Source organism: Xenopus tropicalis, chromosome 3, assembly GCF_000004195.4.
Source record: "Xenopus tropicalis strain Nigerian chromosome 3, UCB_Xtro_10.0, whole genome shotgun sequence".
NCBI classification, from domain to species: Eukaryota; Metazoa; Chordata; class Amphibia; order Anura; family Pipidae; genus Xenopus; species Xenopus tropicalis.
The window spans coordinates 18,573,312-18,601,221 of NC_030679.2; the positions used below are offsets into that span (position 1 = coordinate 18,573,312).

General features: G+C 40.4%; 1 protein-coding gene across 3 annotated transcripts in view; it reads left to right on the forward strand.

Annotated features, from left to right (window-relative positions):
* Positions 1-7,437: 7,437 nt before the first annotated feature.
* The window catches only part of vwf (von Willebrand factor), a 114,904-nt gene continuing 94,431 nt past the window's right edge, over positions 7,438-27,910 (forward strand). Inside the window, exons 1-3 of one of the 3 annotated variants that reach the window (XM_031897751.1) lie at positions 7,438-7,569; positions 20,344-20,522; positions 25,255-25,306. In XM_031897751.1, the coding sequence (XP_031753611.1) occupies positions 20,421-20,522; positions 25,255-25,306 (154 nt within the window). In that variant the 5' untranslated portion in view covers positions 7,438-7,569; positions 20,344-20,420. 3 annotated transcript variants of the gene reach the window in all.

Consider the following 27,910-nt stretch of genomic DNA (forward strand, 5'->3'; position numbering starts at 1 on the left):
TAATTATATATAAATTATAATGATTAATAAATATTGACTGCATTATCATATCATATAGCCAAAAGGCCGATGCAGATACTGTAATGCATAAAAAGGCCGCTGCATGGCCCAAGAGTAAGATTCGCTCATCTTTCCCTCAATATGCCAGCTTTAGGAGGGTGATATCGTGCTAATGTTATCACTTTGCCCTAGGGCCAAACAATTGAATTACAATTAAGGGGATACAAAAGTCTGGGCGAGGACTGCATCAATGAGCGGATGTGTTCCACAATCCGACAGAAAAATTAAGCCTGCCTGATCAGCATCTGCCCGATTGTTGACCAAATATAGGTTGGGGAGGCCTGTTGGGGGTCCCCATACATGGGCGGGTAAGCTGCTAAATCAGTTTAAAGGGCCCTAATTGCCCATGTATGGTGACCCCCAACTGCACTATTTGACTGATATCTGGCCCTAGGGCCAAACAATCGGATTACTCCTATATTGCCCACGTTAGGTGGGCATATTCGTGGAAAGATCCATTCCATCTCTTATGGATCTATGTTGTACCTCCAAACTCCATGGGTGTGAAGGGGTTTTTGGGTTTTGCCAACCTTTTGTCAATTTGTGATGCACTGAGTATTATATAGTACAGTATAATATTTTTGTTCTTACTTTTTCAAGCGATATACCTGATCTGAGGGGGTGTCAAACTATCATCTATGACCTAACTGTAACAAGTTTTTTTCAACTTCAAAAAGTTAATTCAGTTTTGAGGGCTGCTACCTGTTGGGGCAGTCAGAATACCCAGTCAGTATCACGGAGCAGGGACGGGGTGGTAGGGGGGCAGCCTGACTGCAGGTGGTCGGCACACATCACCTTTCTTTCAAAGGCAATGATAAGTATTTGTCAAAAATAAAAATGTTTCACAAAGCATTTTCCTTACATGGTTTTTATTTATCCAACGTTTCAGTTCTTCACATGAACTTTCTTCAGGGAGAAAGTTCCTGTGAGGAACTGAAACGTCGGATATATAAAAACCATGTAAGGAAAATGTTTTGTGAAACTTTTTTATTTTTGACAAATACTTATCAAAGTCCTGTGAGTGCTAGCCTTTATTGCATTTGTATTTTGTTATTTTGATTGCATAACCACCCAGGCAATGACTCCTTTTTAGGTGGTGTGCTACCTTTACTGGTACTGTATATATGTATATAAGTCCAGTTATCGGCACTCACCACACGATACAGTCAAAGGCCGGGTGCAAACCATTTATGATATTCTCTCCATCGAAGGCACTTACAGTATGCAGGCTATAAGAAGATTCTTTATTGGATGTCCAAATCTATGTGATCCTCAGCAGATCGAAACGCGTAGATTTGGACATCCAATAAAGAATCTTCTTATAGCCTGCATGCCATGAGTGCCTTCTATGGAGAGTATATATATATATATGTATATTTATATATATATATATATATATATATATACATACATACAGTATATATATATATCAGTTCTGGTGCATCACTGCTTTGCACCAATTCCTGCACTTTAAAAAATTGCTGCAGGTCTCTCTGACGGACACTTGTGTTCCCCCCTTAAGGAGATGCGGGTAAGGGGACCACCTTAGGTATCCTCCCTCCTAACTTGTGAGTCATTTGTGACTGCCATTACTGCGCTCTGCAGTTAGCCAATCCGGTGCTAGGTGCAAAGAGCAGTCAGAACCTTTATCAGGGATCCCCAACCTTACTTACTCGTGAGCCACAGTCAAGTGTAAAAAGACTTGAAGAGCATCATAAAAGTTCATGGATGTTTCAAATAAGGGCTAAGATTGGCTATTAGGTAACCTCTATGCACACTATCAGCTTACATGGGGCTTATTTGGTAGTACATCTTGTTTTGATTCAACCAAAACTTTTCACCAAGTCAGGAATTCAAAAATAATTGACTGGTTTGGGGGCACTGAGAGCAACATCCAAGGGGTTGGCGAGCAACATGTTTCGTACGATATTCAGTGCATGTATGGTCGATTGATGAGGCAGGACAAAAGCTGCGTTTAAGGATGAATCATCAGCTAGAGGTAGAATTCCTATTGATTCTACCTCCATGTCTGACGATTCAGACCTGCACATTAGTGGAGTCACATTGGTCACAGGAAAGATAGTAATTGTAAGATGTATGGCCACCCTAAGGGTTGTGCTTATGTAGCTACATGTGACATGTTTATTATTTTCAATAAGTTTAAGACTGCTGTTCATACGGATGCCTGATTGCTATGGTAAGTGGGACCCTAGCTATCACATATTTCAATTACAAATTTGAATACTTTGAATGCCACTATAGTCATCATACCAACAGTTAACTGTTAAGGGAAATGCCCCTTTAAATATAATCCCCTGTTTGTGTCTGTGAATCTCTGACATGTTAGTTGCTTCTTTCCTGACCTCAAATCAGTAAAGAGTTCCGACTTGGCCCAAACACCTGGTTGGGGGGAAGAAGCACATTGATGAACTTATGTCCTGTCTTGGCAGCATCGTCCAGAGTGCAGCCAAATCCCAGACCTTGTCTCTGTTACTGATACAACTATTCAGGTTCAATACATGTGTAACCTGCACAGTCATGGTGTCAGAATCCTCTGCCTTCAATAAACAAGATTCTGTGTGCCCCTGGAAACAGCTGGATGATGCACTGGACAGGAATTTCCTAACCTGCGCCCAACCCTACCTAGATTGGATTTTTTTAGGCTCGACATCACAAGGCAGAATATGGGGCTAAGGCCTTGTCAGTAGAGAAGGTCCCTGTAGAAAGTTTTGCCTGGGGCCAGTCCATGACCCACTCCTGGTAGTGGCATATTGGTACAAACTGCCCTACTGACCCATGGTCCCACAAGTTTTAATAGGGTTTAATAACCAGAATAGCCTGGAAGCAGTCTTGAAATTGAATGAAAGAGTAGGAGAGGGCCTGAGTAAAGTAAAACAAATAATTAATGCAATTTTGTTGCTTAGAATAGGTCCATCTATATAGGGTTGCCACATGTCTGGTTTTGACCCGGCCCGCCCAGTTTTCAGTTTTCCAAATTAGGTGAGATTGATGCGGCCACTGGCCAATCACCGATCTCCATGATCCCCCCTCCAGGACTGCGGTGTTGCTATTGCCTCTAGCCACATTGCCTGTATAATCCAGGAGTGGCCCCTATGTTGCAAGTTTTGTATTTTGCATACATACAAGTATGCTATTCTTTCCCAGGAACCATTTATGTTTTTACTCAGTGCAACCCAATCATAACGATACCATCTCAGGTTAGCATGTGTCTGAGCAAGCAATATTATATTGTAGTGTCACCCACTGTGACCTACAGCACTTATATTTGCCTATTTGTGTCTGTTAGTTACCCTCCCATATAGATTGTAAGCTCTACGGGGCAGGGACCTCCTTCCTCTTGTGTCCTCGACTCTTAACTTATTGCTGCTGTATTTATCTGTATTTATTATTATACTTTGTATTTATCTATTATCTTAGCACCCTGTTTGTATTAATGTTTTCTACTGTACAGGGCTGCGTACATAAGTAGCGCTTTATAAATAAAGATATACAAACATACATACATACATACATACATAACCAACCATGAACCTCTAAATAGGGAGTTATAATACCACATGTGTATTACATCTACAAAATAAGGCAATTAGCACAGAGCTGAGGTTTATGTATATTCCCCCCCCCCAATACTTTGCTAAACAACAGCTGTTGGTAAATCCAAGATAAAAATCCAAGGGGGCATTAGGGTGATTTTCCAGGCCCTAGTCCACAACACATGATCTATGATATACATTAGGAGATGCTGGTGCAGGCAGGAAGGAGGGGAATGTGGGTTCCCCCTATGCCTCCCCACAGTTCTGTGGTGTGCTCTATTATAACTATGTCACTGTAGAGCTGCCATAGGACTAGGGAGGGTACAGGAATCACATGGGGCCTAATCTGTGTGTCATAGTATGGTCAAATCAAGGGTGGGGTTGGGCAGATAACAGAGTGTGCCTATGAGGCCTCACTACTCATTACTTGCTGCAACTATTTATCATTGCCTGAGTCATATAGCAATTATTCAACTAGAACTTGTGGCAAAAAAGCAGCCAATACCATACAACTATAGCTATGCATTTACTAAATCCAGGATTCAGTTTGGGATTCTGCCAAACCCAATTAGTTGTTCCAAGATTCACATTTAGGCGAATCCTTTTACAGTACTTAATCCGGGCCGACATGGGGCATAGGCAATGCATTTTTAAGTCACAGTTTTGTCAATTGTAGTAAAAAAATTAGATCAAAATTAGATTAGGTACAGAAGTAAGCAAAGCTACATGGGGGTGCCCTCCAGTGACTTCAATCGCTTATCTGAAACCTGGGGCTCCTGTTAGGAGAAAACTGCACCTCTGGGGTGTATGCTTGCGAGCGTTCCTTCTTCCATCTTCACGCATGTGCAGTAGAGTGTAACACCGGCTTTTTCGCTCAATTGCGCATCCGTCGTCCCCGGGATACTGAAGAAAAATGACAGAAGCAAGAAAGCTTGCTTGCATATACCCAGACCGATGCACAGGCGAGTGGTTTCAGGTAAGCAATTGAAGTCATTGGGGGGGGGGGGTGCCTAACATTTTGGCACCCCCAGTGATGTAGTCTTTCCTTCTCCTTTAAGGGGAGTTTTCTCTGGACTGGAGTGACAGTATGGCAAGAACTAGGTTTAGTCTTCTCCCAGTTCAGTGGCAGAGTCCTCTGGTTTTCTGGAAATACCATTCATACTATTTTGGATACCAGGAAATTTGTCCAGGGTATAGATACTGGAAAATGTCGGTGTATTAGGCAATAAGCCATAGTTTCAAAAAAAGCAAATGCAACTTTTTCGTATTTTTTGCGATTTTTTCGGCGCCTTTACGACTTTTCGGAAATTGTCGCAACTTTTTCGTTACCAATACGATTTGCGCGAAAAAACGCGAGTTTTTCGTAGCCATTACGATGCGCTCGTATCTTGTCGCGACTTTTTCGTATTGAGCGCTCGTAAGCGGCGGGCGAAACTTTCAGACTTAGCATGATTTTGGAAGCCTCCCATAGGACTCAATGGCACCCTGCAGCTCCAACCTGGCCCAAGTAAAGTCACCATACTGAAGCTTGAATTAATCCGAATCTTTCATACTCGGCACGAAGGCTACGAAAAAGTCGCGACAAAATACGAGCGCATCGTAATAGCTACGAAAAACTCACGTTTTTTCGCGCAAATCGTATTGGTAACGAAAAAGTCACGACAATTTTCTGGAAAAATCGCCAAATACCGATCATTACGAAAAAAAACGCAATCGGACGCATTCGGCCCGTTCGTGAGTAAGTAAATGGGCCCCTAGGGCTGGACTTTCAGGTATACCTATGAGAGAAAATGGCCATTCCTCCCAATGCTTGCCCTATTCAGGCCCCCTGCCACTAGTCCATGTCCACCCAGGGGATGGGATGCCAATCCCACAGTTTGGGAACCACTCGGTTTTCCAACTGACACCCTCCTTATGCCCCTTCCCCCATTACTCGCCCCCAGGACTGGAACAAGAGGCAAGTTGCTTATTAAGCAATTGAGCTGCTTAGAATATGTCCATCTATATAGGGTTGCCACCTGTTCGATGTTGACCGGAACAAGAGGCAAGGTATTTATTTTCTTGAAAATCCACTTCTTTTAAAGATCAAAATGTACATCTCAGCAGAAGTGTGTTGTTTACACATGGACAATGTGGCTTTACCATAATACAGCTGGAAAGGAATCACTCTTTCCCCTTGCTTGTTAAAATAGCTGAAATTCAAGCAATGTTACTGCCAATAAAAATTCAGGTTTTTGGGTATCTTAGCAACTGACTGGAACATCCATACAGTTAAACTCTGTCCCTTCTTCCTGTGCATTGTTATTGGGTTACAGCCAGCTGGCAGATTGTGGGAGACAGTAAAAATCTATTACATGTCTCTCTTCCAAGGCAGAACCTAGGTTACGTTAGAGACATACTTTTTAAAATGCATTTGATATGGAAAAAGAGAGGAAATGAATTTTCCTTCCATTTTATCCCCTCTGCTTAAAGGGGACATAAACTGTCCATAAAACTCTTCCCAAGCTCTAAAATGCCATTGGTTCTGTGCACACTAGGTGGAAAGTTCCTTAAAAGAACAACAGGTGCTCTTGAAAGGGGCCCTTGTAACATTTTTCTATTGCAATCCCCAGTTCTTCAATGAGAATCCTGTCTGACGGGTCTCTGTATACCATCTTGTTCTTAGGGCTCATTTATTTGCATGTGATTCGTCAACATGCGCAAAAAAAAAAGGTACAAATGAAGACATTAACTTTACTCTTTCATTTAGTAGGAGCTGTTATGTAGCGAAACTGGATGTGTGTTGGGAACAACAGGATGGAATGCAGCATGTTTATGATACATACATGGAACCCAGATGGCAGTAGAACCGGTTCAGGAGACCTAATACCTGCTGTAGCCATAAGCAAGCTTTGAAATGCATTCACAATACTGGTTTTCTGCAGATAAAACCGGTATTTCATTTAAGATAAAGATAAGGAGTTAATATAATAGAATAACACAATTAAACCAGTTCTTTAATAGACTAATGTCACATAGGGGAGAGGTGTATACTTCATATACAGATTAAACTAATGGTTGCTGGAACTATTTGGACCATTCCCTGGGGAAGCGGTTGCTAGAAGAGTTCTGGCTTGTAGAATAGTTAGTGTGAGAATTGGGGTAAAGTTGTATTTGATATTTTTTAGACTACTGAATGCTGACAATAATGTACTCGTATGTCTGTAACCATATTATGAGCTGAGGGGACATATGTGGTTTAAACCCCAACTTAAAGGGTTGAAACTCTTGGTAAGGGCCTGTGTTAGCTCAAACAAGGTTAGAAATATAAGTTAGCATTGGTATATCATCCATTCAGCCATCATTTCCAACAATATGTAGAACAGCACTCCCAAATTAAAGTCCTGCAGTGGGTCAGGTACTCGTGGGTCCAGAGACAGAACTAGGGGTTGGCAGAAAAGTTATGTGCCTAGAGCTCAATAGGGGGTGGTGGGGTGCTGGGGATACACCTTCTCTGTCTGCATACCCTTAGTTTTGGCCTTTTTTTTTAGTCCAGCACACCAAATCTCCCTTTTATGTGATGCATTGCTATCTCGCTGGTGGCGGGGGAATTGGTGCGTGCTGCACAGGGGTGAAGGGGACACATAGTGGTGATTACGGATGGAAGCAAGCTGGGAATGGAGGTGAATATGGGGAGGGGGTGGTTGAGGTCTCAAGCATGCCTTTGGTTCCCTCATCTTCTAACCAAAGAGTAGAATGCATGAATATAGGTATGGATGAGTTTATTTTAATGTTTTTTTTTTCTTTATACTGTAGACATCCCTGAAGCTTCCAACCTACTCACAGGCCTCAGGTTCCTATATAGAAATATGGCCCTGATTAGCAGCAAGCACATGCTCACCAAGAAAGCTGGGAATGGAGGTGACACAACTAAAGATGGCTACAACCAACCAAGTGCAGCTCTGCAGTTCAGGAGGTACTATGGGGGAACAGTTCACTTGGCAGAAATGGCAGTAATGCGGTTGAGGAGGGGCACCCATACTTTAGGCACCCATAAAGTTGCCAGAAATGGCAGTAATGTAGTCAGGGGCGCTAGGGGAACTGTGCACTTCAGTAAACTTGGAGGGGGCATTTTTATTTTATTAGGGAGTGATGGGGAAAACATGATGATACATTTTAAACAAACCAACCATTGCAAATGACATCAATGTCTGGTCTACTTGCCACTGGGTTGGGCCATGTTTTGGGACTAACATGCTGTATTAATGTTTGACCTTTTGTACTGGAAAAAATATCTTTAACCACTTTTCAGACAAACACGTATGAGAATTATCCACTAGCTTTGGGGAAATATCTTTGTTGTGCGTATGGCCACCTTTAGGGTATATGTTTTTGTTTAAATTGTCCAAATTGTAATAAAGTTGGTAGGTGGAAGGGGATAACCCAGTAAGGAATTAAGGGGGTGCTGGCCATTCTGGCAGTGTGAGGGACAAGAAAGAAAGTTGATTTGGAGGGAGAGCTAGGTCTACAAGAACTAGGCCCAACCTGACAGGGTGCATGTCACAGGAAGGTAAAGCCAATGTCCTGTAAATTAGGTGTTGAACAATAAAGTTAAAGCATTTGAACCTTCCATGTATTTTTTCAAGAATTTTACATGGAACATTAATTACTGTTTGCCCAGGACTGCAGTGGGCCAGCCCTCATTGTGTTCTGACCCCACTTTGGATTTTTAATCTAGCACAAAGAACAGAAAGCAGATATGCCCCTGTTACATTGCTCTGGCAAAGAGCACTAAAAAGTTTCTAAGAGTAACCTAAAAATTCAACCTGTTTAATTAGAGTTATTTAATGCTCATGTTTTTGAGGTCTGTTAGGGGAATAGCAATTATTTACATGCTTAACCTGCATTTCCAGTTCAGCTGGTTAGATTTAATCAGTGAATTGCACTGAGCCCTCTTTATCTCTAGGAGGAAAATTACAGGGTCGGTTAAATAACGATAATAAAGCCTGTCTGGCCATGGGCTGTATATATTTTAGTTTGCTCTGACCACCCATTATGTAGCAAGAACAAATACAACTTTTATTTTATATTACACCGTGTTGTTAGTTACTGCTTGTATACATGCCCAGTACTGAAGGGGCATTATTCTGAATTACTGTTAGAAAACAAATATTCTTAACAACATTAGTATTAGTGTTATTAACAACATTATTATTAATGTTATAGACCATACCTGTCTTACCACTTACTTTTGCCAACTAAGGAATTTTGATTGGTAGATGATATTTAATATAGTTCATATGGCAGCTCCCACTGATATACAAATAAGCCATTAATTTGCTAAATAGGCTGTGCCACTGAAATTACCATTAATGCTGAAATGGGAGTTTCAGAAAGGGACACAGTGGCAGTAGTGGGGGCAGACCGAGGGGGCTTTAACCATGTTTTGGGCTGCTTTAAAAAGCATGTGGAACAGCCCCATGTGACATTGCCCTTAATGCCAAGCTGTTGCCAATTGTGCTCTTTAATTCTGCATTTGAAAAAAAATTGGAGGCCCATTTGACTTACATTGCAGGTCCCACTGCCCAGGGACCAGGGCAAACAGTGGACTGATATCCCTGATGCTCTCTGGAGGAAGGCCTAAGTAGAATGAGGCCTTATGATTTCTGATGGCAGCCCTAGTCCTGGGTTATGCTCAGCAGTGGTATTTGTTCCACAACTAAAATCTCCCAATACGTTTTCTTGCCAGCACTTAAAAGAAGGTATAGAGCCCTGTTTAAGTATCCAGCACTTAAAAGAAGGTATAGAGCTCTATACCTTCTTATACCTTAAAAGAAGGTATAGAGCCCCTGCTCCAGGGGAAGATGATAAATAATTATAGTTTGTTGCACATAATTTTTAGGCGATTTTCTGAAATGTCATAAAAACCGATAACTTTAGGAAAGCTTTGCGGCTTGGTACTTTGGTGTAGAAAGGACTCTTTACCCTTGTTGGATTTGTCAGAATGTGTACTTTCCAAAAATATATGGTTTTGTGGGGGTCTCTGTATAGTTAGGGGAAGTTTTGGCACATAATACACTGACAGGGGGCTCTGTGTGCAAAAGCTGAGCTGGCAGGCGAGAAATCCTTATGCACTATTTTCATTTAGGGTTCAGTACATACTGCAGACTTTGGTATATCTATGCATATTGGGCATCAAACTGTTCAGTAGGCCTCTGGTGTTCCTATTTGGGGTGACTTGCCTTTGTACGCAAGAAATTGTGTGAGATAAATGCGACAAATTGCAACATTTTTAGGCAATTTTCTGAAATGTCATAAAAACCAATAACTTTAGGAAAGCTCTGCAGATTGGTACTTTGGTGTAGAAAGGACTCTTTACCCTTGTTGGATTTGTCAGAATGTGTACTTTCCAAAAATATATGGTTTTGTGGGGGATCTGTATAGTTAGGGGAAGTTTTGGCACATAATACACTGACAGGGGGCTCTGTGTGCAAAAGCTGAGCTGGCAGGCGAGAAATCCTTATGCGCTATTTTCATTTAGGGTTCAGTACATACCGCAGACTTTGGTATATCTATGCATATTGGGCATCAAACTGTTCAGTAGGCCTCTGGTGTTCCTATTTGGGGTGACTTGCCTTTGTACGCAAGAAATTGTGTGAGATAAATGCGGCAAATTGCAACATTTTTAGGCGATTTTCTGAAATGTCATAAAAACCGATAACTTTAGGAAAGCTTTGCGGCTTGGTACTTTGGTGTAGAAAGGACTCTTTACCCTTGTTGGATTTGTCAGAATGTGTACTTTCCAAAAATATATGGTTTTGTGGGGGTCTCTGTATAGTTAGGGGAAGTTTTGGCACATAATACACTGACAGGGGGCTCTGTGTGCAAAAGCTGAGCTGGCAGGCGAGAAATCCTTATGCGCTATTTTCATTTAGGGTTCAGTACATACTGCAGACTTTGGTATATCTATGCATATTGGGCATCAAACTGTTCAGTAGGCCTCTGGTGTTCCTATTTGGGGTGACTTGCCTTTGTACGCAAGAAATTGTGTGAGATAAATGCGACAAATTGCAACATTTTTAGGCGATTTTCTGAAATGTCATAAAAACCAATAACTTTAGGAAAGCTCTGCAGATTGGTACTTTGGTGTAGAAAGGACTCTTTACCCTTGTTGGATTTGTCAGAATGTGTACTTTCCAAAAATATATGGTTTTGTGGGGGATCTGTATAGTTAGGGGAAGTTTTGGCACATAATACACTGACAGGGGGCTCTGTGTGCAAAAGCTGAGCTGGCAGGCGAGAAATCCTTATGCGCTATTTTCATTTAGGGTTCAGTACATACCGCAGACTTTGGTATATCTATGCATATTGGGCATCAAACTGTTCAGTAGGCCTCTGGTGTTCCTATTTGGGGTGACTTGCCTTTGTACGCAAGAAATTGTGAGAGATAAATGCGGCAAATTGCAACATTTTTAGGCGATTTTCTGAAATGTCATAAAAACCGATAACTTTAGGAAAGCTTTGCGGCTTGGTACTTTGGTGTAGAAAGGACTCTTTACCCTTGTTGGATTTGTCAGAATGTGTACTTTCCAAAAATATATGGTTTTGTGGGGGTCTCTGTATAGTTAGGGGAAGTTTTGGCACATAATACACTGACAGGGGGCTCTGTGTGCAAAAGCTGAGCTGGCAGGCGAGAAATCCTTATGCGCTATTTTCATTTAGGGTTCAGTACATACTGCAGACTTTGGTATATCTATGCATATTGGGCATCAAACTGTTCAGTAGGCCTCTGGTGTTCCTATTTGGGGTGACTTGCCTTTGTACGCAAGAAATTGTGTGAGATAAATGTGACAAATTGCAACATTTTTAGGCGATTTTCTGAAATGTCATAAAAACCAATAACTTTAGGAAAGCTCTGCAGATTGGTACTTTGGTGTAGAAAGGACTCTTTACCCTTGTTGGATTTGTCAGAATGTGTACTTTCCAAAAATATATGGTTTTGTGGGGGATCTGTATAGTTAGGGGAAGTTTTGGCACATAATACACTGACAGGGGGCTCTGTGTGCAAAAGCTGAGCTGGCAGGCGAGAAATCCTTATGCGCTATTTTCATTTAGGGTTCAGTACATACCGCAGACTTTGGTATATCTATGCATATTGGGCATCAAACTGTTCAGTAGGCCTCTGGTGTTCCTATTTGGGGTGACTTGCCTTTGTACACAAGAAATTGTGTGAGATAAATGCGACAAATTGCAACATTTTTAGGCGATTTTCTGAAATGTCATAAAAACCAATAACTTTAGGAAAGCTCTGCAGATTGGTACTTTGGTGTAGAAAGGACTCTTTACCCTTGTTGGATTTGTCAGAATGTGTACTTTCCAAAAATATTTGGTTTTGTGGGGGTCACTGTATGGTTAGGGGAAGTTTTGGCACATAATACACTGACAGGGGGCTCTGTGTGCAAAAGCTGAGCTGGCAGGCGAGAAATCCTTATGCGCTATTTTCATTTTGGGTTCAGTACATACCGCAGACTTTGGTATATCTATGCATATTGGGCATCAAACTGTTCAGTAGACCTCTGGTGTTCCTTTTTGGGGTGATTTGTCTTTATCTGATCTTTATCAAGAAATTGTGAGAGATAAATGCGGCAAATTGCAACATTTTTATGCGATTTTCGAAATGTCATATAAATCTGCAAACTTAGGAAAGCTTTACAGCTTGGTACTTTGTAGCAATAAGAAATATTTACCCATTATAGATTCGGGGGGATGTGTATTTTCCAAAAATATATGGCTTTCTGGGGTGAATGTACTTTTTTTGTAGCATTATCCCACATAAAGGATGTAAATGTGTTGATTTTGCAGGAGCTGAAATGATAGATCATATGGGGGTATGTTCCCATTGGGGCCCCTACATGCCACATACTTAGGTAAACCTATACATATTGGGCATCAAACTGTTCAGTGGACCCCTGGCGTTCAAATTTAGGGTGTTTTATCTTGGTACCTAACACTATGTGGGAGATAAGATGCTGCAAAGTGGAAGCTTTGAGGGGATTTTTGGAAATGTCATCAAAATTGCTAACTTTAGAAAAGCTGTGCGGCTTGGTACTTTGGAGTAGAAAGACATGGGTACCCATTTTAGATTCGGGGGAATGTGTACTTTCCAAAAATATATGACTTTCTGGGGTGAGCGTACTTTTTTGTAGCTTTATCCCACATATAATGATGTAAATGTGTTGATTTTGCATGAGCTGAAATGACAGTATATATGGGGGTATGTTCACATTGGGGCCCCTACATGCCACATACTTAGGTAAACCTATACATATTGGGCATCAAACTGTTCAGTGGACCCCTGGCGTTCAAATTCAGGGTGTTTTATCTTGGTACCTAATGCTATGTGGGAGATAAAATGCTTCAAAATGGAAGCTTTGAGGGGATTTTTGGAAATGTCATCAAAATTGCTAACTTTAGAAAAGCTGTGCGGCTTGGTACTTTGGAGTAGAAAGACATGGGTACCCATTTTAGATTCGGGGGAATGTGTACTTTCCAAAAATATATGGCTTTCTGGGGTGAGCATACTTTTTTGTAGCTTTATCTCACATATAATGATGTAAATGTGTTGATTTTGCAGGAGCTGAAATGACAGAAATGACAGTATATATGGGGGTATGTTCACATTCGGGCCCCTACATGCCACATACTTGGGTAAACCTATACATATTGGGCATCAAACTGTTCAGTGGACCCCTGGTGTTCAAATTCAGGGTGTTTTATCTTGGTACCTAATGCTATGTGGGAGATAAGATGCTGCAAAGTGGAAGCTTTGAGGGGATTTTTGGAAATGTCATCAAAATTGCTAACTTTAGAAAAGCTGTGCGGCTTGGTACTTTGGAGTAGAAAGACATGGGTACCCATTTTAGATTCGGGGGAATGTGTACTTTCCAAAAATATATGACTTTCTGGGGTGAGCGTACTTTTTTGTAGCTTTATCCCACATATAATGATGTAAATGTGTTGATTTTGCAGGAGCTGAAATGACAGAAATGACAGTATATATGGGGGTATGTTCACATTGGGGCCCCTACATGCCACATACTTAGGTAAACCTATACATATTGGGCATCAAACTGTTCAGTGGACCCCTGGCGTTCAAATTCAGGGTGTTTTATCTTGGTACCTAATGCTATGTGGGAGATAAGATGCTTCAAAATGGAAGCTTTGAGGGGATTTTTGGAAATGTCATCAAAATTGCTAACTTTAGAAAAGCTGTGCGGCTTGGTACTTTGGAGTAGAAAGACATGGGTACCCATTTTAGATTCGGGGGAATGTGTACTTTCCAAAAATATATGGCTCTGGGGTGAGCGTACTTTTTTGTAGCTTTATCTCACATATAATGATGTAAATGTGTTGATTTTGCAGGAGCTGAAATGACAGAAATGACAGTATATATGGGGGTATGTTCACATTCGGGCCCCTACATGCTACATACTTGGGTAAACCTATACATATTGGGCATCAAACTGTTCAGTGGACCCCTGGTGTTCAAATTCAGGGTGTTTTATCTTGGTACCTAATGCTATGTGGGAGATAAGATGCTTCAAAGTGGAAGCTTTGAGGGGATTTTTGGAAATGTCATCAAAATTGCTAACTTTAGAAAAGCTGTGCGGCTTGGTACTTTGGAGTAGAAAGACATGGGTACCCATTTTAGATTCGGGGGAATGTGTACTTTCCAAAAATATATGACTTTCTGGGGTGAGCGTACTTTTTTGTAGCTTTATCCCACATATAATAATGTAAATGTGTTGATTTTGCAGGAGCTGAAATGACAGAAATGACAGTTCATATGGGGGTATGTTCACATTGGGGCCCCTACATGCCACATACTTAGGTAAACCTATACATATTGGGCATCAAACTGTTCAGTGGACCCCTGGCGTTCAAATTTAGGGTGTTTTATCTTGGTACCTAATGCTATGTGGGAGATAAGATGCTTCAAAATGGAAGCTTTGAGGGGATTTTTGGAAATGTCATCAAAATTGCTAACTTTAGAAAAGCTGTGCGGCTTGGTACTTTGGAATAGAAAGACATGGGTACCCATTTTAGATTCGGGGGAATGTGTACTTTCCAAAAATATATGACTTTCTGGGGTGAGCGTACTTTTTACTAGCTTCATCCCACATATAATGATGTAAATGTGTTGATTTTGCAGAAGCTGAAATGACAGAAATGACAGTTCATATGGGGTATGTTCACATTGGGGCCCCTACATGCCACATACTTAGGTAAACCTATACATATTGGGCATCAAACTGTTCAGTGGACCCCTGGCGTTCAAATTCAGGGTGTTTTATCTTGGTACCTAATGCTATGTGGGAGATAAGATGCTTCAAAGTGGAAGCTTTGAGGGGATTTTTGGAAATGTCATCAAAATTGCTAACTTTAGAAAAGCTGTGCGGCTTGGTACTTTGGAGTAGAAAGACATGGGTACCCATTTTAGATTCGGGCGAATGTGTACTTTCCAAAAATATATGACTTTCTGGGGTGAGCATACTTTTTACTAGCTTTATCCCACATATAATGATGTAAATGTGTTGATTTTGCAGAAGCTGAAATGACAGAAATGACAGTTCATATGGGGTATGTTCACATTGGGGCCCCTACATGCCACATACTTAGGTAAACCTATACATATTGGGCATCAAACTGTTCAGTGGACCCCAGGCATTCATATTTAGGGTGTTTTATTTGGTTACTTTATGACCTGTAGGAGATAAGATACTATAGACTGGAAGCTTTGAAGCGATTTTTAAAAAAAATCACAAATTTTGATAAAAACCAATAACTTTAGGAAAGCATTGCGACTTGATAGTTTGGAGTAGACAGACAGTTGTGCCTATTCTGTATTCCCCAGAATCTGTTCTTTCCAAAAATGTACAATTTTCTGGGATAAACCTTCTGTTAGTGGAATTTTGGCCTTGAAATCCAAAGTATGCAGTTTTTTTGGAGCAGTGCTTTGGGAATTTGGTAGTGTACTGCTGGGAGTTTTTGACCTATACAAGTGAGAAATCTCCATAAAACTATATATATTTGGTATTGGCACGTTCAGGAGACATGGGACTTTCCAAATCAGTTGTATATTCGTGCATAAAATAATTTTTGTTTCTAGTATGTGTGATTATATTATGGAAAATTTGATTTTTTTTGCATTTTTAGACATTTAGAAGCCTATATCTTGTTACAGAATTGGAATTACACAAAAATTCTACCATATTTTGAAAGCTTAGGTTGTTCTGAAAAAAACGATATATTGTTTTCCTTGGTAAACTAAAAGTCCCCCCGAGGAAAGGCCCCTAAAGTGAAACAGTGCAAAATGTTCAAAAACTGTCTGGCAATACAAGTTCCGCTTTGACCAAAATGGCTGGCAGTAAAAGGGTTAAAAGAAGAAATAGAATGTCTCGCTTTTGCCCAATGCTGTGCAATCTGTTGCTTTGAGATATCCTGTTTCCCCTTCTTTTTATCATACTCGGGATCCAATGCTGCCCGTATAGTGGAGCGGTGCATACTGATCCTATCTTTCAATTGTCTGTTTGTTTTTCCACAATATATTAGCCCACAAGGGCATTTGATCAGATACACTACATTTTGTGATAAACAAGTTAGTCTATGTCTGATCGTAAAGGGTTTCCCATTATGCGGGTGATAAAATTTATCCCCCAAGATTAATGTATTACACATCACACAGTTGCCACATTTAAATACCCCACATTTTTGGGAACTGTTTCCTGTTGTAATTAAATACTTGCCCACCGGATCCGCAGGAGTCAGGAGTTCCCTCAGGTTCCTATTACGTGTGTATCCAAAGCACAATTTCTTGTCCACCAATTTAGACAACTCATTGTCCGTGTAGATAAGTGGCCAATACTGCAAAAGAGATTTTCTTGTCAGGGCACTGCATGGACCAAATGTACTGGTATAGAACAGTTTGCTATCATTTTTATCCCTAGCTTCTCGTTTCTGTAATAAGCCAGCTCTGTCTAAGCCTTGTGCCCATTGTTTAACTTTCTGAATATCCTGCGGGGGATAGCCTCTCTCTACAAATCGATTTGACATAGCTTCAAGCCCCTTGTTACGTTCATCTGCATCACTTTTAATCCTAGCTACTCGGAGCATCTGGGACTTAGATATATATATATATATATATATACATACACTGGGACCTTTCTATAAAAAGTGAGCACTAGGCAGAGGAGCCAGTTACTGCAGTAGGACTGCAGACCAGAGGTGCCGGAGAACAGCCATGATGGAAAGACAAGCTGACCTTTATTCTTTTACACTGGTGGGAACAATAATGTAGACTGTATAATTAATTAAATAATCATTTATGTGTAGCAATTGTTTGATGTATTATTCAATACATTCCCACTTATATGCACTTATTGGTGTGGATTATTTGGATTACATATCTGCTTCTCAAAAGAACCATGACCCTAGTAAGATGGGTGAATAATATTATTATTAGTATTATATTAAATCTTACATATGCATGCTGAAATTGCCCAGTGTCATTCCATAGTCAGCAGCTAATTGGCTTGGATGTGGGGCCAAAATTAGGTTTTAAAATTTTATCAGGTATGGTCTGCATCGACCATGAATGCTATCCTCCCCCGAGAGGTCTCTATAATGTGATCTGTTTTGGCCAGTCAAGTTAATAGAGTGGATTTTTCTGGGGGTCATTTACAGACACTAAGGGGTGCAAAATCATGCTCCTTAGTGTTCATCCAATGGAAATTTGCATCCAGAATCTGTCTTCAGGGTCAAGTCCAGCACAAGGCTGTCGGAACTCCCTAACTGAAGTGTCTAAATTATGTTGGGTAATGGGTAGGAGGGTTGTCTCTGTGGCAGATTCTGTTAGGAGTGTCAGTGACACTCACATACTCAGTGTACTCTGGGCAGCTGTTGAGAAGCTGAGCTTAGGGGTTGTCACAAATTATCAAGCAGAAGATGAGGCTGACCTATCATATAAGGCAGTGATCCCCAACCAGTGGCTTGTGAGCTCTCCAACCCCTTGGATGTTGCTCCCAGTGTCCCCAAAGCAGGTGTTTATTTTTGAATTTCTGGTTAGGAAGCAAGTTTTGATTGAATAAAAAAATAGTTGTACGGCCAAGCAGAGCCTTCTGTAGGCTGCCAGTCAACATGGGGGTTATCAAATAGCCAATTATAGCTCTCATTGTCACCTCCAGGAACTTTTTTCATGCTTGTGTTGCTCTCCAAAACTTTTTCCATTTGAATGTGGCTCACAGGAATAAAAGGTTGGGGATCCCTGATATAAGGTAATACTATGGGGTGGGTTATTTAAATTTCCCATGCTAATTGCACTTGTTTCTGAGCTGCCATGTACTAATAAGCTGAATTAATTACTAATCAGCCTTATATGATGACTTTTATATTAAGTATATGGTGAATCGGTCCCTAAGCTTAGTAAGTGACAGCAGCACAGAGCATATGCAGTGAATCAGCAGTAAAGGAGATTGGGAGCTACTGGGGGCATTGTTGGGGGCACAGATCTTCCCTGCTCAAGGGCTGTGGGTGCCTTGGGCTGGTACAGAAGCCCTAATGTACAACATTAGTGAAGCTACGTGTAAAAACATGGTGAATTGTGCCTATTTGTTTGCACTTTGCATTCTACGTTATTCTTGATAAATGCCCCTTCCTGTGTCTAGTCAGCTTTAGATTGGGAGAAGAAAGCAAGTGGAAACAACACTATGGCAGTTTTAAATTATCATTTCCTGGTAACTCGATCTTAATTCACAGAAAACCGCAACGAAAATACACACAACGCGGCATAAAAAAAACGTATAATAAAGGAAGCATTGGGGACGACAGTATTCCTTTAACTATTGCTGCTTGTGTACATTTTCAATGTCCTTTAATTAAGCTAAGTCATTATGTTGGGTTGAAAAACCCAAGAGACTGTTCTTCGACTTATTCTTCAGCTTTTTCTTCTTCTTATCCTTAGCGCCCCCCATTTTCTAAACGCTACTCCTCCTACAGTTTTAGGGGTACAACACCAAAACTCTCCACACTTCTTCGCCCTATAGCGGAGCAGGTTGCTTGTGCTTTTCTAAGCGATCCTGTCCCCAGTCTTTATGTGGCACCGCTCTGAACACCCCAATTCTCCCATTTGACTTTGACAGGGAGATTTTCAAACTGCTACCATGCTTACAGCTTTGAAGCTACACCCCCCAAACTTGAATAACATAATAATGGGGTCACCCCGAATGAAACAGCGACATTTGTTGGATGACCCCCAAAGTGGGAGGGGCCAACAACAGCCAATAAAATTTCCCCCATTGGGAAATTGAAACTTCTGCCAATCTTACAGCTCACAGCTACACTCCCCAAACTTAAATCACACACTCCTGGGGTCAGCCTGAATGAAAATATGATGATTGTTGGATGCCCAAAAGCGGGCATGATGTTTGTTCTCAAACTTTCCTTTCTAGTTTCAACTTTTATCTAATTTGCTTCCGCGTTGGTCACCTACTGTAAATCTGCATCCTGAACCCTTCTGCTTAAATACAGTGATATTTATTTTATCTAGTGGGAAAATATTTTTAATAGCCGGTCTCACACATGCATAGGCATTTATAAAGAATGATGGTGCATTGTTCAATAAGGTCACACAGAAGAGAAGCACAATGTGGCCCTTTCTCTGTTTGTTTAAAATGAGCACATATCTGATATTGTATTGTTTTATATTGTTCCCCAATAGTAAACTTTTTACAGTCCCTGCATTCTACAAGGGTTTTCTCAGAGTTCAGATCTCTTATCTTTGCCCAGAGTTCAGTCATTTCAGCCTCCACATATTTTTCTGTATCTTCTGCTTTTTTTTCTTTACAAATGTGACATTGCACCCATTCAGATGCTGTTTAAAACTTGCAGCCCACACTCCTTTATACTTGCACCTTGTGCCAGTACAGTACAGTACACCAGTTGCTGAATAAGGTGCAAAGTACAGGGTGCATGGAATCTGTATTGGTAATTCACATGTGGTGCATTTAGTGAAGCTAAAGGAGATCAGCTCTGTGGTTGCCAAAGCACTTAACGTAAACTTTTAGGATTCTCTGATGTCTGGCCTGGTGTTGAGAGATTGGTGAATTGCTAATGTGGTGCCATTATTGAGAAAGGGATCCTGTTTTAAGCCTGAAAAGCCTGGTAGCTTGATATTAGTAGTAGAAAAGCTTTTGGAGGAGGTATTAAAGGGTAAGATATTGCAACACAATGATTTTGTGCCAGCATGGTTTTATGCTTAATACATCTTGCCAGACAAATGTAATTGTTTTCTATGAGGAGGGGAGCAGAAGACAAGAAACTGGTAAATGAGCTAATAAATGCATTGCTTTAATCTAAAGTGGCCAATTCTAATCCAAGGGCCGGTTGAATTGATCCATAGACTATCCTTAAACAAGTGCTATTTCTTGATATTAGTCCTGCACTTGATTTGGGTTTTTTTTGTGTATAACAAACTGTGCAACTCTAGGTAATGCCATTCAGTGGCATTTATCTCTTTATAGGAGAAGGAAATATTACATCACTGGGGGTGAAAAAAGTTAGGTACCCCCAAGTGAATGTAATCACTTACCTGATACCCCAAGCTGGTGCTTCTGTTAGCAGAAAACTGCCCTGGCCCGGGGCATATCTTAGTTCTTTGAAGCAATCTTTTTTTCTCTCTTCTTCTTTGCCGCAGTTTGGGCATGTGTATGCGCTCTAGAGTGAAAAAGCCGGCTATTCGTTTCTAAGTTCAATCTTGTTGCATGCAACTGAATGAATACAGAAGAATTCGAAGATGGCGCCGAGATACTTCTGCAGAAATACTCTGGTCAAGCTCAGATTTTTGCAAACTGGAGCAACAGCCCACGATTTCAGGTAAGGGATTTCAGTGATTTCAGTGATTTCAGCTTTAGTTTTCCTTAATAAATCGCTAATTTGACCTCATGTTGAATATGCAGTGCATTTCTGGGCAGTAGAAATAAGGGATACTTGGTAAGTCTTTAGAAAGATGCTTCAAAACACGTTTAGTTGCATTTGTGTTTCGGCTTGAATGACTTTACAACTTTTGTCTACTGGTGTCAAAATCACATCTGAGGCCCATTCTTTAGGTGCAAGCAAGAGCTATTACCTTCTAAGTGGAGGTAGCTGTAACCACATCATCAATAGATGCACTTGCACTAAATTCAGAGGGACTTTGGATGCAAGCACCTTGCTAGTACCAGTCATTTAAATTTGTGGCACGACTGCGTCCATCTTTAAGTGACCACTAACTTATTCTTTCCTTTCCTGATTTGGGTCAGTGATGCTGAAGGGAATCAGAATACTTGTGGTTGTAGAGATGGAAAGTCTTTTTCAAATTAAGTATTTACCGTTACAATTGCAAATTCCCCTTTAATTTTAATTCTTTAGTGCAAGTAGTATGGCTGTTTCAACCATATTTAAAAACAAGAATATATGCTTACATGGGTGAACAGTCTTCTAGGTTGTTTCTCTGGTCAACTTATCTAAACGCTTATTCAGCAAAAATATAACAATGAATCCTCATTCTGCAAAGTGCTCTTTCCACTTACTAGCGAAGAGAACATATTTATTTTTAATAATTGTTAAAACTGCTCAAAGTGAATTGGTAGCAAGGGTATTTTACCCATAATAATTCCATTTGCATGCCACAAGACAGCTCTAAAAGTCCATTAGAATGTCATTCTTTATGCACTGCAATACTCAGCAGGGTGCTAATTGCTCTGCATTAACAACTCTCCCCGTCACCTAAATGGATTCTGAGTTCCAACCATTTCAGTTGTTCTGGGACTTACACAGAGTAGCCTTTACAAATAGTAACCTTTACCCGTGATGTAACTAGTCTACATTAAAAATCTATTGGGGCCCCATCCCTAAAATAGTATGGACACAAATTCATCCCTGAGCTGTATGCACGAGCATAGCAAAACAATATTTTCTTGCTTCTTTCAAGAGGCAGAGGGCCCTTTGGCTTCAATGATACCAAAAGAGCAGTTCTCAACCAATGTGGGTTAACAGTGGTTGGTTGTGCACCAAGAATTTGGTCCATGTTTGCATGATGACTACAATGCCATATCCTGAAAACTACATAGAGGCAGACTAATCTTGCTGTCAACTTGAATATGTTGCTGAGAAGATTCTTAAAGATATATCATTGAGTGTATGACACTGCTAATCCTCAGTCATCTGTCTTTCTGCTTTGGAGACACTTGCTTTAATAATATCCCAGTACCACCACAAAAAATAGGTAATTTCCCAGTACCACCACAAAAAACTTTGCTCCACAGAGGATAGACGTGGATAGACTGCTTTAATCACCTATGGCAACCAATCACATAACAGCTAAGGGCAGCTCTTTACTTACTAAACCACTGAATTCTCATGAAGTCTTGTGTTCTGGCAGATGGAATTTTCACTTTTGGCAGGTAATCCGTAATCTGACAGGATCATAAAATGATTTGTGAAACTAGTGCCCAAAGCGGCATTATGGATGATATCAGCCAAACTGCCCAACCAAATCTAGGCATAGCATCTTAAGCGTAAACTGATATTAAAGAACCCAGTATCATGTGTGGAAATAAAAAAAACAAACACATATGTATATTGTCCCTCATTGGAATTTCAGAGAGGAACCAGTAACTTTAGGGTGATGGAGGGCTTAAAATGAGCCAATATTAATGGAATACATTAACAACAGGTATTTTAGAGGTTTCATGTTACACACATGTCCTTGCTGCAATGCCTGGGTAAATGAATAACTTTCACTTATGGAATTGAGGCATTTAGTTCTATCCTTAATTGCTCTTTGGCCAACTAATATATGTATATATACCTACCGGCATGGAGGATTTGGTATTTGGCTTAATTAAACATTTCTGTGCATCTCTACTATTTACCCAATCTTAGACAGTCTGTTTTAATCTTGTTAGATCTCTGTGCACATTATCAGAACTGTCAGAGATAGGACACCCCTATATGTCTCAGAGAGGGTACAAATGTCTTCCTCACAATTGGACCAGTGATCAATGATTCCCAAATAGTCTAATTAAACATCTTCCCAGGCCTGCTGTGGACCAGTGAAAGAAAAGGGGATTCTCCAATGAGAATCTTGCTTGCTCCTGGTAAATTTGTCTCTCTGTTTAACTTATGCAGTCATTGCTTCTAGCTCTCCATTCTTCTAAAGTTTGATTACAGAAAAATATTGGCAAGCCAAATCTGCATAGTTATTTTGGGAACCAATAGCTCATAGATAGAAAATAGGCAGTCTTTTTTGCAGACTTCTCTTATCTCTCCAGTATATCACTACTTTATGGCCAGCACTTGTGAGCAGAGCATTTCCCAAGCAATTTACCAGGGTTTCTGCCAAAATAATGCCAGAAAAATGTCCTAGTAAGTCTGCCATGATAGTCCCCATAACTAAATGTATCTTTGCTGCTTTAAAGTTGCAGTTATCCCGTGTACCCTTAACGTATATGACCTCTATTATCTATATGTAGAAGGTGATTCTCTAAGGGGTCCCCAACCTTTCTTACTTGTGAGCTACAGTTAAATGTAAAAAGACTTGGAGAGCAACAAAAGCATCATGAAATTCATTGATGTGCCAAATAAGGGCTAAGATTGGCTATTAGGCAGCCTCTATGCACACTATCAGCTTACAGGAGGCTTTATTTGGTAGTAAATCTTGTTTTTATTCAACCAAAACTTGCCACCAAGTCAGGAATTCAAAAATAACTACCTGGTTTGGAGGCACTGAGAGCAACACCCAAGGGGTTGGTGAGCAACATGTTGCCCCTGAGACACTGGTTGGGGATCACAAGTCCACCACCATGATAAATAATTAAAAACCTAGAATCTGAATATATGACAGCAACATTGGAGATCAGTTTTATATTATAAGATGAATCAATATTAAGAATATTACACCATATATAACACTAATAAGCTATTTATTGTCGAACGACCTTCAAACACAGGCAGAAAAAGCCTTATGCGTTTCCTGCCTAGAGGGCACTTAGAAGCAGGTAAAGATGTTTAATTTGCTCATCTTACTTCTTTCTATAAATTCTGCATAACTATGTTGCTTTTTATGGCAAAATTTCAATTATTTTAACCAAACCCAAACAAAAACATGCTCTTTTGAATGCCCTCTCTGACGTCTGAGTTGGCCCTTCAGTATTAACATGAATATTTCATATAAACCTTGTTCAAAGTCAAATCACTCACGACCCTGTTCCTAATGGGACTTCCTTACATTGTTCCCACCAAGTAATTTAACCAGCTGATTCTGCTGATAGCAGTTGTACACCATTGTGTGTGGATTAAGAGGATGTAGCACTCACCATTTATCTTTCCTACTAATGAACAAAAGTTCCTGTGCTAAGTATACATAAGATACTGGGACTGTGGAGCAGCCTACTCTGGTCCAGGAGCTCAAGATGACAAGAGTAATGGGTTGCTAAAGTTTGGGTCCACCAAAGAATAAACCAAGAATATCCATCTTCATTTTCTTATCTCAGCTTCATAAAGGTAACTTTTTCCATACAGATATATCAAAGCAAATTTTCTTTTCTTGGAGCATTCAAATCCCTAAAGACCAACAAAGGGAAACAAGTCTTTATCCCCATAACAGTGCCTAAAAAAGTTACAATGTAGTTGCTAAGAGTGCTGAGGAACATCTGTTTGCACCTTACTCAGTGGCTCATTGACATATCTCTGTACCCCGACATGTTAGGGATTTAGATACATTTTTTTGCATTTTTTTTACTTGATAGATATATGCTGCTATTTTTACATTGCATTATTATAATGTCATATTTTTTGCTTTGTATTGGGCTTTCAAATGTAGTCAATATATATTGCATAGTAATTCAAATGTATTTTTCTTTTAACTTTATAGTATGGGAGCATTTTGGTTTTATTCACATTAGGAGTTTGATATAGTTATCTATAGTAGCCAATGAGCTGGTAGCATTTGCTGGTTACCTTTTATAAAATATATATCTCACTGCTTGCTTGAGTTACTGCACCTGGGCAAACTTTGTGCTTTTTATTACATATGGCGGTTAATATGCATAAAATCTTATGACCTCCAATCTGCAAAGCTTTATAAATATCGTTACCTATGTTACCCATCATGACATGAATTTAAATACAGAATGAATGAATTTAAATACAAAATCAAAATATACATTTTTTAAAGCTGCAGTAAATATAAAATGCTAAAAAATGTAAGTAGCGACTTGCAGCTTTTTTTATAATAATAATATTTGTAAAATATATTTAAATGGTTATTGTTGAAATGATGCCAAATATTTGCTGAAAAATGTGAAATAATACAAACTGGGATTTCCTTCACTTTTTAAAGAATAATGTATCTCAAGTGGTTATTGTTGAAATTATTGTTGTTGAAATTATGCCAAATATTTGTCGTATCTTTGCTTTTAAATGTATTGTTTATTTTAGAGGCATGTTCGTTTTTTTTTTTTTTCAAAAAGTGTGACATTTGTTTGCTTATAGACATCTCAGATGTAATATTTACAGCACAAACATTGGAAGTAGCAATTATATATACAATATTTGTATTATGCAGATGAAGCACCTACTGTTCTTGGCTCTGGGGCTGATCTACAAATTCACTACAGGTAACAGGAAACATCAGAAAGATCAGAATGTTTATTATGCTCATTGATTTTACATTTATAAACCAAAAACCAAACATATTTACTTTGTGTTCTAGCCCTGTTGTGTTTGCAGTATTGCACATCTTATAATTGTTCTAAATAGCAATTATTTGGGTTCTTGAAAGGAACCTTTTGCTCGCATAACCCATAGTAAGAAGTGTATAACGTCTTTATGAGGGATCCAAAAACTGTACATACAGGTATGGGATCCCATTATCCAGAAAGTTCCAAATTACGGAAAGGCCATCTCCCATAGACTCCATTATACAGGGCCGCTGCTGGCCAAATGGGTGCCCTAAGCAGAAATTTACTTTTGAGCCCCCTCCCCCAAATATTACAGAAGTGCCCCCAACAGAAAGTGCCCCCATACACAGTGCCCCAATTGCCCCCATAAACAGTGCCCCCCGTAGACAGTAGCCCCCACACGCAGTGCCCCCAATAGAAAGTGCCCCCATACACAGTGCCCCAATTGCCCCATAAGTGCCCCCAATTGCCCCATAGACAGTACCCCCCATATACAGTAGCCCCCACACAGTGCCCCCAATAGAAAGTGCCCCCATACACAGTGCCCCAATTGCCCCCATAAACAGTGCCCCCCATAGACAGTAGCCCCCACACACAGTGCCCCCAATAGAAAGTGCCCCCATACACAGTGCCCCAATTTCCCCCATAAACACTGCCCCAAGTGCCCCCAATAGAAAGTGCCCCCATACACAGTGCCCCAATTGCCCCATAAACAGTGCCCCCAATAGAAAGTGCCCCCAATAGAAGTTCCCCCATACACAGTGCCCCAATTGCCCCATAAACAGTGCCCCCAATAGAAAGTGCCCCAATTGCCCCCATAAACAGTGCCCCAATAGAAAGTTCCCCCGTACACAGTGCCCCAATTGCCCCCATAAACAGTGCCCCCAATTGCCCCCAATAGAAAGTGCCCCTAATAGAAAAATAGAAAGTGCCCCCATAAACAGTGCCCCCATACACTGTGCCCCAATTTCCCCCATAAACAGTGCCCCCAATAGAAAGTGCCCCCATACACAGTGCCCCAATAGAAAGTGCCCTCATACACAGTGCCCAAATAGAAAGTTCCCCCATACACAGTGCCCCAATTGCCCCCATAAACAGTGCCCCAATAGAATGTGCCCCCATACACAGTGCCCCAATTTCCCCCATAAACAGTGCCCCCATACACAGTGCCCCAATTGCCCCCATAAACAGTGCCTCCAATTGCCCCCATAAACACTACCCCCGTAGACAGTAGCCCCCACACACAGTGCCCCCAATTGCCCCCATAGAAAGTACCCCCAACAGACCAAGTCTTCGTCAGCAGCTCCTTCTCTCTTATGCCGCGGCAACAGGCACTTCTATAAGGTTGCGCCTCGTCGCTGATGTGTGACATCATACGCACGGGCGCAACCTTATAAAAGGGCCTGTCGCTGCCGCATAAGAGAGAAGGAGCTGCTGACAAAGACTTGGAATGTTGGTGCACAGAGTGCGCACTCTGCGTAGGGAGCGGTGGTACTGGGTGCCCCCCTGGGAGTTGGTGCCCTACGCAGAGTGCGTACTCTGTGTATAAGGAGCGGCGGTACTGCCATTATAAGCAAATAATTCAAATTTTTAAAAATGATTTCCTTTTTCCCTGTAATAATAAAAGGGTACCTGTTCTTGATCCCAACTAAGATATAATTACCCCTTATTGGGGGCAGAACAGCCCTATTGGGTTTATTTAATGGTTAAATGATTCCCTTTTCTCTGTAATAATAAAACAGTACCTGTACTTGATCCCAACTAAGATATAATTACCCCTTATTGGGGGCAGAACAGCCCTATTGGGTTTATTTAATGGTTAAATGATTCCTTTTTCTCTGTAATAATAAAACAGTACCTGTACTTGATCCCAACTAAGATATAATTACCCCTTATTGGGGGCAGAACAGCCCTATTGGGTTTATTTAATGGTTAAATGATTCCCTTTTCTCTGTAATAATAAAACAGTACCTGTACTTGATCCCAACTAAGATATAATTAATCCTTATTGGAGGCAAAACAAGCCTATTGGGTTTATTCAATATTTACCTGATTTTTAGCAGACTTAAATTATGGAGATCCAAATTACGGAAAAATCCCTTATCCGGAAAACCCAAGGTCCCAAGCATTCTGGATAACAGGTCCCATACCTGTATTATGTATTTTGAGAAAATTACTTGGACGCTTCTGGCAACCATATTATTTACTCTAAGTGGCCTATTTATTATGCTGTGTAAAACTAAAACGGTGTCAAAAGTCATGTAAAACAAATGGAGAAGTTTGCTGACTGAACACTAGATTTTACACAAGTTCTTTTCGACAGTTGCAGTTATGACGATGAAAACAAATATGCTTGCCATGGGTTATTGCCCAGGTACAAATTTGTCCATTGTTTTTAAATTACCCCCTGCGTTTGTTCAATGCATTTTTTATTGCTTTGGGTAGCCATTGTAGTCCTGACACATTTTCACTATGCCTAATTATGTCCCAAAAATGTACCTGGAATAAATCCCCACAAATGTTCCTTGTGGATGCTCATTT